Raw genomic sequence first — 12,307 nt, 5'->3', positions numbered from 1 at the left:
TCTCTTGGACTAATTAAAATGGTAATTATTGATGCTTGCATTAGAATTCTTAATGGATTAATGTCAATGCTTTATTCAAAACTAAGTTGATAAACCTTTTTTTTATATATGTTTATATTCTCCTTGTCCTTTTCTGTGGAGCCTAATGGTTTCACTGTCTATGTGTCTGTAGATGCTAGCTCCTATTTACCTCTTCATGTCGATGAACAGCGGTCCATACGTCCAGTGGCGGGGTTTTTATGACGATTATAATCGTAGATAAAGATTCAAGATCCCCCGCTCCATCACTGGTAAACCTGAACTCTATGCCTGGTTCCCCCAAGACACCTAATTGCGTGATTCTCATCTTTCCTGACTGCCACATTTGGAAGCATCTAGAAATGAATCGTTCGGCTCAGAGAATGTACCATACAAAAACAAAATCCTCAATTGTATAAGGTTTAAAACAACATACTGCCCGTTCCTATACAACAATAAAATGTACGTTTATCCATTTTTACATACTGAATTGTCCATTATCTCACTCGTGGCATTGTAGCTGGGTCCTTTATAGCGGGGGCGACAAATTCTTTCTTAAAGTTAATGTTTAGAAATGATCATTTTTTATAAACTTCACTCAAAAAACACTTACATTACAACAAGTTTATTTTTATTTTTTTGCTCAGCTCCCATTTTGGCTCTTAGGCCCATGCGCAACTCTCAGATTTCTCCGGCTCTTTCTTGACTCTCTCCGTGAATTTACCCTCTTGCACCAATCTACACTTAAGACCGGGCCAGCCCCACAAAACCACAAAGCTGACATGTTCCACCCATCACTGGCCTTGTCTCAGCCAATGGGAGTCCGCTCTCCTTTACTGGGGCGTGGCAAGGCCTTGCATAGTGTCACTGTGCTGAACCTGTTCTGCTAAACCTGTTCTGCATCCTTATCGAATGCTTGACTAATGCATTTAATCGTGAAATTCAAGAAGGCATCATGGGGCAGAGCACCGACCAGCACTACTAAATAAAATCCTGGGGCGCAACGCCAAAAGACGCCCCATCTCCCCTGCAGTCTGCAGAATATGATGAGCGGCCCTGTGTCTCATAGATCTCACAGAGATCTATTAAGTCTGAGCTGAAGTGTGCCCCCCTGAAGGGTTGAGGGCCATCTGAAGTGTTGGGCACCCCTGCGCTGCTGGGGCTGAAGGGGTCTCTGTTACACCCCTGCTTAAATCAGAGTGACATGAATCTATTACCAGCCTCTTTTACAATTTACGCAGCATAATTTTGAAAATGTTTACTTCTAGCATGCATTACGATATTTCACTTTACCTTATTTTGGATTTTCGTAATTGGCTTATGGTTCCCATCAGGAGTAATGTTCAGTGCCATCAGGCCTCGCTTCACCTCCCTAAACAAAAGAACGTGTTAGGTGCAAAGCAACTCTGTACTCGAACATTTTAAGCAGACCTAGAACAAGCTATCGACTGACAGGGTGTACTCGGGAAAGGGAGATGTGTAACAACACAATCTGCAAGCACACATGTATCAGGGGTGTGATAGAGCACTTGACGCTCCTAAATTTGTAGGGGTGCATTATATTCATGTACAAACTGCACTCGCATATATTCTGATGTTTGGTTGAACTTTGTGCATATTAGGACGAAGTTTGTATATCATCGTATTGAAATCAGTAGTGAAATTGTGATGTCATGTACAAGATTGATTTGCATTTCACAAGTATTTAGAGAAATCATGTAATTATGCATGCATATAATGATTAGTTGGTAAAACAAAGGTATTCACTGTTATAAGATTCATATAAAGCCCTGTGTAACGAGTGCACCTTAAAGAACGTTCTTAGGTTAGCCAGAATTGTAGGCCTAACTTTTGTTTTCCTAAGGTTTCATTCCTCCTCATTCGCTCTCGTGTCAGGAGCTAATCAAAATGTATGTGTGTAGAAAGTTTTCTTTTCACCCCTACTGCAGGTGCAGCAATTTCACCTCATTATTTTTGATTTAAGAGGATACATGGGAGGAGAGGAATGCCTTTGAAGAGCTCGGACAGAGAAAAGGGAGGACACCTTCAGTGCCTGGTGAAACCTGGAACCCAAGGTTGGCGAACAGAGCTATAAAATTAATTGGACTTTGTTTAAAGTTACTCAAAGAAGGTGTTCACGGAATAAAGTACCATGTGACCCGTTAGGGGTGTAACTTTGTCTTTTCGTATTAGGTACAGGGACAGATTTGCAGGACTTCTGCTTTTGACTGAGAAAGGAGAGCATCTTAGTACGAGCTCTGTAGCTTTAGGCTACTTGACCCATTTAACGTGAATGCACTTCTTAGGGAGTCAACACTTGCTGACACCTTGGGGAAATTCTTCTGGGAAACTAGGAAGGGATGCCACTTTAGAAGTAGAGTAGGGACAGATTATTCTTTAATTCGGAAATACAAATGAAAAACGATCTGGACGCAGTGTCTATACTCAGCTGCGTTCTGATTTTGGAATTCATTGTTCTGTACCTATTGTACAGTATGAACTATATTTGTAGATTGGGCTCTGTATTAGTATTAATGCATGTCTACGCCTTGAGTTTGAGGTGTGTCTATATTCTATTGTTTCTGGCTTTGTGATAAATCAACAAAAAATGAATTCTGTGTCTGTAGTTAAATAGATTGAACGGGAGGGGAAATGTATAATTGGTAAATTGTTTTCTTCCCTCCACAATTCTTAGCAGGTAATAAAGACCATCGGCCAGATATTCCTGAGTAAAATTAGGATATGGATTCCGGCCCCATCAGATGCTGTAAGCAAATACTAACTGTTCAAAAAGATACGTGGAATGTGAATACAACGCCAGTACACCGCTTTTCCTGAAATCAAACATGATTTTATTTGCACATTCACAGGGGTGGTCAACAAGAAAATGTGTGTCAATGATTGTACCGTCATCAAAAAGTCAGTGAGTGAATACACTTTATAAAAAACTCTTTTTAGTACAGCGACTTGAGTGCTGATCGTTTTATTAATTTATATATTTAATATTCAATGGCCATAGGTTCAAGATGCAGAAAAGTACTTTACACAGAACATTACTGGGGCTGGAGCATTTCAAACACATGGAGCTGTACACAGAGCTTCAAGGGGCAGCGAAGGACTTTACACAAAACTTTAATACGGTTGGAGCATCTCAAACACGAGGAGCTGTACACAGAGTTTCAAGGAGTAGCAAAGTACTTCACACAGAAAATTACTGGGGCTTGAGCATCTCAAACACGAGGAGCTGTACACACAGCTTCGAGGAGCAGTGAAGTACTTTACACAGAACATTATTGGGGCTGGAGCATCTCAAACACAAGAGCTGCACACAGCTTTGAGGAGCAGCGAAGTACTTTATACAGAACATTACTGGGACTGACGCTTCTGAAACACAAGGAGCTACCCACAGGGCTTCGAGGAGTAGCAAAGTACTTTACACAGAACATTATTGGGGCAGGAGCTTCTCAAACGCAAGGAGCTGTACATAGAGCTTCAAGGAGCACTGAAGTACTTTACACCGAACATTATTAAGGTTGGAGCATCTCAAACATGAGGAACTGTACACAGAGCTTTGAGGAGCAGAGAAGTACTTTACACACAACATTATTGAGACTGGAGCTTCTCAAACACAAGGAGCTACACACAGAACTTTGAGAAGCAGCAAAGTACTTTACACACAACATTATTGAGACTGGATAATCTCCAACACGAGGAGCTAGACGCAGCGAAAGTACTTTACACATTGCATTACTGGGGTTGGAGCATCTCAAACATGAGCAGCTGTGAAAAGAGCTTCGAGGAGCAGTAAAGTACTTTACAAAGAACATTATTGGTGTTGCAGCATCTCAAACACACAGAGCTGTATACAGAGCTTCAAGGAGCACTGAAGTGCTTTACACAGAAAATTATTGAGGTTGGAGCATCTCAAACATGAGGAACTGTACACAGAGCTTCGAGGAGCAGAAAAGTACCTTGCCAGAACCTTATTGGGGCTGGAGCATCTCAAACATGAGGAACTGTACACAGAGCTTAGAGGCGCAGTACAGTACTTTACACAGAACATTATTGGGGCTGGCACATCTAAAACACGCGGAAGCAGCACATAGAGCTTCAAGGAGCAGCAAAGTACTTTACACAGAACATTATTGGGGCTGGAGCATTTATTTGAATGTTTTATAGAGTGCGAATTTGACCCGTGAGGGTATCAGAGCGCTTTACACGGTTTACAGAGGAGAACAAACAAAAAGTCTAAAGTACAGGAATATACAAAGGATGGCGCAGGGCAGGGGTGTTGGGAGCAGGGGACAAAAGGGGACACAAGTGTATGATTACAGTTATATTTAGCATCGGTAGAAACAGAAGCATTTCTCGGCGGGGTGAGTTGGTGATCTGAGGAAGAAGCAATATTCTTAGATTCGTCAGGCACACTGTGGTGGTTGAGAGCAGGCCTTAGCCGAGGAATTTACCCATGAGGAAAGTTTTGGCCTCTTTCTTGAAACGTGCTTGAGAGAAGATTTTTCTGATGGCGGGTGGGAAAGAGTTCAAAATTCTTGGTGCTGCCCCGGAGAACGCCCTATCGTAGGTTCTTTTTTTCTGAAAATGGGCAGGTTGGAGCAAGATGTTTCTCGCGGACCGGGAGTTCCTGCTTCCTCCAGATACCACTAGTTTCTGTGCATATAAGCAGGGGAGTTTGCGTATAGAACCTTTTGTGTAATGCATGCCAGTTTCAGCTGTATTCTGGGCTCAAGAGGGAGCCAGTTTAGTGATTTCATATGTGGAGAGATGTGGTCAAATTTCCTAGTGCCGGTAAGTAGTCTGGCGGCCGCGTTGAGGCAGGCTTTTAGAGGTGCCAAGGAGATCTTGGGTAATCCCGTGAGGGTGGAACATCCATATTCCAGTCTAGAGATGACTAGTGCTTGGACTGCCATTTTTAAGTCAGGAGCATCAATGAAAGGTTTCAGCTTCCACAGGTAGCTCAGGTGGAATCTGGCTGATTTAGCCATCGAGTTAATGTGGTCTTGCATGTTCAGGTTACAATCGAGGATTATGCCCAGAGATTTGGCAAAGTCCACAATGGTCGGCGGGCAGTTTAAGGCTGTGATGATCTTGATCCACATCTGAATCTCCGGGTTGGCTTTTGAAGGGGAGATTAGGAGAAATTCAGTTTTCTTTGCGTTGAGTTTTAGTTGGTTAGCGGCTAGCAATTGGACAGTTAGTTTCAGGGTCTCGTTCAGGGAGAGGATCCCCTTGAGTGATGCAATATTGATGTATATTTGGGTGTCGTCCGCGTACATATGGTAGGAGATGTTGGCGGTACGAAGAAGTGGCTCGGTCAAGGGCTTGGAGGGCGTCGTCCACGATGTGGAGCATAGTAGTTTCCAGTGCTGTGCCCCGGTCGGAATCCAGATTGGGAGTCATCAAGTAGGTGGAAGTTGTTGATGTGCTGACTTAGTTGCTGTTGTACACACTTCTCTAAAACTTTGTCTAACAGAGGGATATTGGAGATAGGTCTAAAATTGTCTTGGAGGCTGGATCTAGCGATGTGTTTTTTTTTAAATAGGGAGGACTTGGCCTGCTTTCAAGGGGGTCTGGAATCGATCCCTGCTGGAGAGAGGCATTGATTATTGCAGTCCAGCAAGGAACAATGGATTGGGAGGCAGCAGCGAGGCAGTTGGATGGTAGCGGGCCATTAAAGTGGTTATTTGGGTTTAAGGTAGATAGGATTTTAGAGAAGGAGTCTTCGTCATAGTATTCGAAGTCGGTCTAGCGAGCTTGGTTTTTAGGTGAGGCCAGTGGGGGTAGTGCGGAAAGGAGGGGCAGGTCCGGAAGGGGTTGAGAGTAAGTGGCGGTACTGCGTTCAATTCCTAATGCCGTGATTTTATCAGTGAAGAAAGAGGAGAATCCAAATGGAGGAAAACAAGTTCCTAAGAAGGCTTTTGCAAGTGCCCCAAAGTATCCCTTCCTTTATAGTACATGAGGAGCTTGGTATTACGTACTCCAGTGAGAGGGCAAGCCTCAAACCCATTATTTGCTGGATAAAAATTTGGACAAACCCAGAGGCAAGCCTAAGTAGACACATTCTTGAGGATTGCATCAAGGGGGATAAAGGTCACCGAATACCCTGGCTTAAATATGTAGGGGACACCTTGAGCCGATTGGGCTATGTTAATTTTTTTAACGAACCACTTACATTATCCACCAGAAATAAGGGTGTCATAAAGGCGGAATTCTTGCGGTGCATAGCTAGGGAAAGAGAGGAGAGAGAAGGGCGGAAAGTTACAGTAAGACCCTACCTGCTAACGAAATCATGCCCGGGTATGGAATTTTATCTTTCTAACATGTACAACAGACAGGATAGATTTTGATGACTAGATTTAGGTTAAACCTTCTGCATCACATTTTATCAGTTCCAGCTGGGTTTGTAACAGACATAAACATAAAAGGGTGTTGCGGCTGCGATCTAAGATCTCCGCAAGATACTCTTCACTTCGTTCTAATTTGTCCTTTTTATGCTCGTCCCAGGTCCTTGTTTTTAAAAACCATTTTAAGACGGTCTAAAATTAGGCAGGCTAACGTGGCTCTTTTATTTTTAAAACTCTGCTCCGACCCTTTTACTTTGTTCAGTACTGTACATTTTTTAAGACTGGCGGTAAAATTAAGAAGTACCAGAGGAGAGGACTAGCCCCTTGGATCTATCGAGTCATGGAAGGTTACTAGGATACCATCTAGGCTTGCCCCGTAGCTTCTTTCTGAGTCACGTGTATGATGACTGGCTTAGCCCTCTCATATTAATGGTGAAACCTTACTCTGTTGAATTAGCTTGGGTTTGCATATAATGTCTCGCTTTTAAACTGTTAATATTTTTGGCTTTTTACTTCCTTTGTGGAGTCTGGCTATATTTTAAAGCTTGTATTTATGTGTATATGTGTATGTTAGTTTAATCTAAAATGGAATTTTGACTGTTTTTTACATGTTCTTTTTATGGATATTTTTATATACCCGAATAAAGATCACTGATTGATTGATTATTGCAGTCCAGCAAGGAATAATGGATTGGGAGGCAGCAGCGAGGCAGTTGGATGGTAGCAGGCCATTAAAGTGGTTATTTGGGTTTAAGGTAGATAGGATTTTAGAGATGGCGTCTTCGTCATAGTATTCGAAGTCGGTCCAGCGAGCTTGGTTTTTAGGTGAGGCCAGTGGGGGTAGTGCGGAAAGGGGGGGCAGGTCCGGAAGGGGTTGAGAGTAAGTGGCGGTACTGCGTTCAATTCCTAATGCCGTGATTTTATCAGTGAAGAAAGAGGAGAATTCCTCCGAAGATATCAGAGACTTGGGAGATTCTTTCGGTGTTTTAGCCAGTTTATTTGATTGGTGTTTGACCAGTTCAAAGAGCTTTCAGGGTCTATTCTTGGCATTCCCCAATTCCGATCTGAAGTATTCTTTTTTTGAATTGAGGATGTGCTTGTTGTAGGAGTTTCTCACCTGACGGAGAAGTTTTAGGTGCGCAGCAGAGGGGTGCTGTCTCCAGTTTCTTTCAGATTGCCGTAGGGATCTCCTCTCCAAGTTGAGGGAATCAGAGAACCAAGGGTTTCTGTCTTGGATTTGTGTTCTTTTTAGTTTTAGAGGGGCAAGGTCGTCCAGGATGTTCGATAATGATGCCGAGTAATGATCATTGAGTTCACTGACCGTAGTTATATGCGAGGGGGGGGGAGGTCAGATTTGCAGCGAGCCTCCAGTTTCACAAGGTTAAGGTTTTTAGTGTTTCTGATCCAGCGTTTGGGAATCACCGGTTGCGGTGTCTTTGTCTTGTGGGTCCCAGGTAGAACGAAGGAGATGGCGTGGTGGTCGGACCAGTCACATGGGTCTATGGAGATAAGCTTGACTGACGATTCCTTAGAAATGATCCCGTCAAGGGTGGCCCCTTTTGAGTGAGTTGGCAGAGAGAAGGCTTGAGTCAGGGCTTGATTGGTTAGGAGGTCATTGATGGCGTTGACGTAAGGATCTTTAGGGTCATTCCAGTGCAGGTTGAAGTCACCAAGGAAAATCTCTTTGGCATTCGAGGAAATCTTAGTTGTGATGATTTCCAAGAGGTGATCGGTGAAAGAGTCGTTCGAACCTGGGAGGTGGTAAAAGATGTGCAAGTTGCAAAGACGTAATGAGTTGCTCCAAATGGAGAGAGCGAGGTATTCACAGGAGTCAGTGGTGTCCGCTAAGAGTTCCGTGACAAGGAGGCAGGATCGGAATATGCAGGCGATGCCTCCACCTTTCCTGCTGGGATGTCTGTCCAGTCTAGCAATGTTGTAGTTAGGAGGGACTAATAAGTCCAGGCAAGGGGAAGAGTATTCATTGAGCCAGGATTCGGTTAGTATAGCTAGGTCTAAATTTTTGTTCAGGATGAGGTCAGCAATATCAGCGGCATGCTTAACAGCAGATTGGCAATTGATTAAGAGACCAGAAAGGGTGGGTCTGGGGGAGTGTCGGGGGTCTGGACGGACAGGAATACAGCCGCGAGGTTGCTTTTAACCACACTTCTGTTATGGAGGGTAGCTGGCCTGTTGGGGTTGATGGTGACCATGCTGATGGGGTGTTCAGGACTCTTATCTAGTGGGCAAGGGATGGCTTGGACAGAGTTGTGGTCTTGGAGGATGGCTAGGATTTTGTTTCCTGTGAGGTCTAGTGGAGTAGAGAAAGCAGTGGAAGAATTGTAAGAGAGTGCAAGAGCTCGGGATACCGTAAGGTTGCTTGCGCGGGCAAAGATGTCTCAGAGGTAGCAGAAGTGGGTGCTTGGGAGGCTCAGCGATCTGTGGAGGGGAGGATTGAGGTGACTTGAGGTTAGCAAGGGAGAGTTTGGCAAGGTGAAGGAGGTTCATAAGGTCCAGAATGGAGCTATGGATGCTCTGGGTTAGATTAGCCGCTCTGGAGTGCAGCATTTCGAGATCAATATAGGCAGGGGAGCAAAGGAATCTCATCTCAAACACGAGGAGCTGCACACAGCTTCGAGGAGCAGCAAAGTACTTTACACGGAACATTACTGGGGCTGGAGCATCTCAAACACAAGGAGCCACACACAGAGATTTGAGAAGCAGCAAAGTACTTTTCACAGAACATTACTGGGGCTTAAGCATCTCAAACACGAGGATCTGTACACTGAGCTTCAAGGAGGAGTGAAGTACTTTACACAGAACAATACAGGGACAAGAGAATCTCAAACACATGAGAAGCGGCAATCGGTGCTTCTAACAGCATAGAAGTACTTTACGCACAACATTATTGGGAATGGAGCATCTCAAACCAAAGTAGCTACACACAGCTTCGATAAGTAGCGAAGTACTTTACAATTAACAATACACGGACAGGAGCATCTCAAACACATGGGAAGCTGCACATGGAGCTTCTAAAAGCATAGAACATTACTGGGGCTGGATTATCACAAAGTATGAGAATCTACACGAAGAACTTTGTGAAGTGGCAAAGTACTTTAGACACAACATTACTGGGGTTGTAGCATTTCAAACATGAGGAGCTGTTCAGAGAGCTTCAAGGAGCAGCAAAGTACTTTACACTGAACATTATTGGGACTGGTGCACATCAAACACGAGTAGCTGCACATGGAGGATTTTTGTATTTTTTGGTCCAGTTAAACCAGATTAAAAACATTAGTTTTCTGAATATTTATCAAATTTCCCATAGAATTTTCTCCACAATATAACAGACATGGGGATTAAAGTTGCAGTGGATGTGATGTTGGCTTTGGCAATGCTCAGTGGCAATGCCAACTAAGCAGTAGGGCAAAGGTCTCAATCAGTCTAAGATTAACCAGTAGTGAAGAGACCTTCATGTATAAAATGAAGGATCTTCCCAGATCCTAATGTGTAGGTATACGGAGTGTGCTGCTTGTACGGTGTGAGTAACCCCCTTTTAATCTCCATGTGAGGAAACACAAACCATATCTATAAATAGGGCCTCCACTTCATTTTAAGGAAACAAAAAATGTCTGAGACCCCCCAGAGCTTTCGATTTCAAATTAATAATTTTTCTTTTATAACATTGATTTTATCCTGTTTATTCCCGGCAAATTTCCCTCGTGGGTCCTCCGCAAAGAAGCTCAACTCATTCGACACAAACATGTCTACAGTGAATCATTCACGCCGCTCACTCTTTAGACAGTAGTGGGTTCTCGTTAGGGTAAGAGGAGGTGCACTTCAGCTCACAAAGCACTCTCCTTAGTGGGTCCCCTAGACTGCTCTCTAATGCGGCTCCCACTTGCCCACAGTGGGCCATCCGCACCCTAAAGAATTGTGTATCTTCAAGGGGAAGAGCAAAGCAAAAGCATCAAACACAGTGGTGCAAGGGCATCTGGATCAAATCTGGAAGTTGTCCTACCTCACCCCTTGTTGTAGGTGAACCAAACTAACAATGGGGTGCTGGGAGCCCGGAACAAGAGTCCCTAAACATGAAGACTGATCCACCATCACCCCCTGTGGGGTCAGCACAACCTTTAGCACAAGTAGGACACTGCTTCAGACATGCAAACACACTCGGGGAACCTTGAACCCTGTGTTGTGGCCAAAACATGCTGGTCACTTGAAGTTCCTACTTAAAGATCTACTGCCTATGTTGCCACCTAGAATAAAAGGCAGCAACATTTCTCGCAAAGTGTTGGAAGACCATGCACACCAAAATGACAGTGACTCAGTGACCAAGTGTCAACCTTGTTGATCCGCTGAACTGATCACGGCCTGGTAGCAACTTCTGTTTTTCGCCATCCGAAAGCTTAAATTTATCTATTACTGAAGAAGTACAAGTTAAGTGCCTGAAATATATTGCTGAAGGTGTCTAATACCAAATGGAAACAACTGCTTAGGAAATCTATGAGGCAATGGCTACTTGAGTATGACTTATCGAAATCAATGCAAACATTTTTGGTCAACATATCTAACCTCAATATACACTTTGGGTAATGCACTTTATTTCACATCTTCCCTTGAGGCACAAGTAAAAGATAATTTTCTACGTTTATTACTACTGTGCCTGCCCAAATTAGAGTACGAAGGCTCCTGGAGCGGAATTCCCAAACAGAATTGTTTATATCACATCTACCATAGAGACAATTGACCATCTCTGGGATGCTCCCGGGTTGCCATGCGCTATACGAATGCCATTTAATTAATTAATTAATTCATCTAATTTTTATTTGTTCTCCATTGCTAGACATGCACAAAAGTATCTGTATTATTTTCAGTTAAGAATCGTGTAGTGTCAGGGGCCCTGACTTGGCAACACAGGGGGCTTGTCCGAGGATAACTCGGGGACTAGTCGAAACCATGAAGACTCCCAGGAACTGTACAGGGGGTCTCTGGTGTAGATTGAAACACTTTGAATCCGGTATTTAACGCATGGTAAAGGTGTGCCCTGAACTTACATGTCTCTTCGGTGACTATTTTGAATCTCACAATTTCCCACAAGACTTTGTGTTAGCCTGGGCGCGGTCCCCGTATAAATAGGATACACACCAAAGCATAACTGCTTGTCAACGTGGTTAGCAGGCAGCAGCATGTTGGCGTGATCTACCTCTTCATCAAAAACTCCCGAATCTTAGTAAGGAAGATTGAAAGTACATAGGCTCCAATTCAAGATATCCTGTGGAACGTATTCTGGAAGAGAGATTTCCTTTTAAAGAGTGACTTGATACAGGGATTTGATTAGTTAATCAGGATTACTAATGCACACTTTTGGGATTTTTAAAGACTATTTAAGGCCTGAGAGTATTATTGAAGGAGAGAGAAGGCTCTTTAATTTGGCCCATCTCAGAAAATTTCTATAGACCTCTTTTCATTGACACATCATTAGGAAATCCTTATCCACAGTGTAGGTCATAGCTGTAAGAGAGCTATGCTTGCACCTTTCTCACTAAGAAGGGCCTGTGAGTGAGACACTTTGGGTGGAGGGCTGTCAAGGAACAGTCCACAAAGAGTGTCCATATTTACCTAATCCAGTGAGTCTTAAGCATTTATGTAACTAAAAGGATTGTCTGCCACTTATTTGTTGAATGTTTGATACTAATCTTGTTATTTATCTTACCCCACATTGATTTGCAAACCACACCCTTCAAAACCGGGGTGTCTATTCCTACACATAACTACTCTGCCGCAGGTCGACGCAGCACATCTCACAAATAGGGAGATTCTAATTGGCGCCTTCAAGAACAGGAAAGCCTCAATTGACAGGGAACTTACAGTGATGAAGTCAACTGTCTTCACAGGATCTATTCCCTGGTGCACATACCTCAGCA

General features: G+C 43.5%; 1 protein-coding gene across 3 annotated transcripts in view; it reads right to left on the bottom strand.

The window, feature by feature from the left end:
• Positions 1-12,307, bottom strand: part of HEATR4 (HEAT repeat containing 4) — a 774,416-nt gene that overhangs the window by 69,413 nt on the left and 692,696 nt on the right. For all 3 annotated transcript variants that reach the window (XM_085627058.1, XM_085627059.1, XM_085627057.1), the window contains one exon: positions 1,312-1,390. In XM_085627058.1, coding sequence (XP_085483184.1) covers positions 1,312-1,390 — 79 coding nt within the window. The remainder of the gene's footprint in view (positions 1-1,311; positions 1,391-12,307) is intronic.

Source organism: Triturus cristatus, chromosome 9, assembly GCF_964204655.1.
Source record: "Triturus cristatus chromosome 9, aTriCri1.1, whole genome shotgun sequence".
Classification (NCBI taxonomy): domain Eukaryota; kingdom Metazoa; phylum Chordata; class Amphibia; order Caudata; family Salamandridae; genus Triturus; species Triturus cristatus.
Note: the sequence above shows the minus strand (reverse complement) of the source record. Positions and strands in the feature narration are given on the sequence as shown.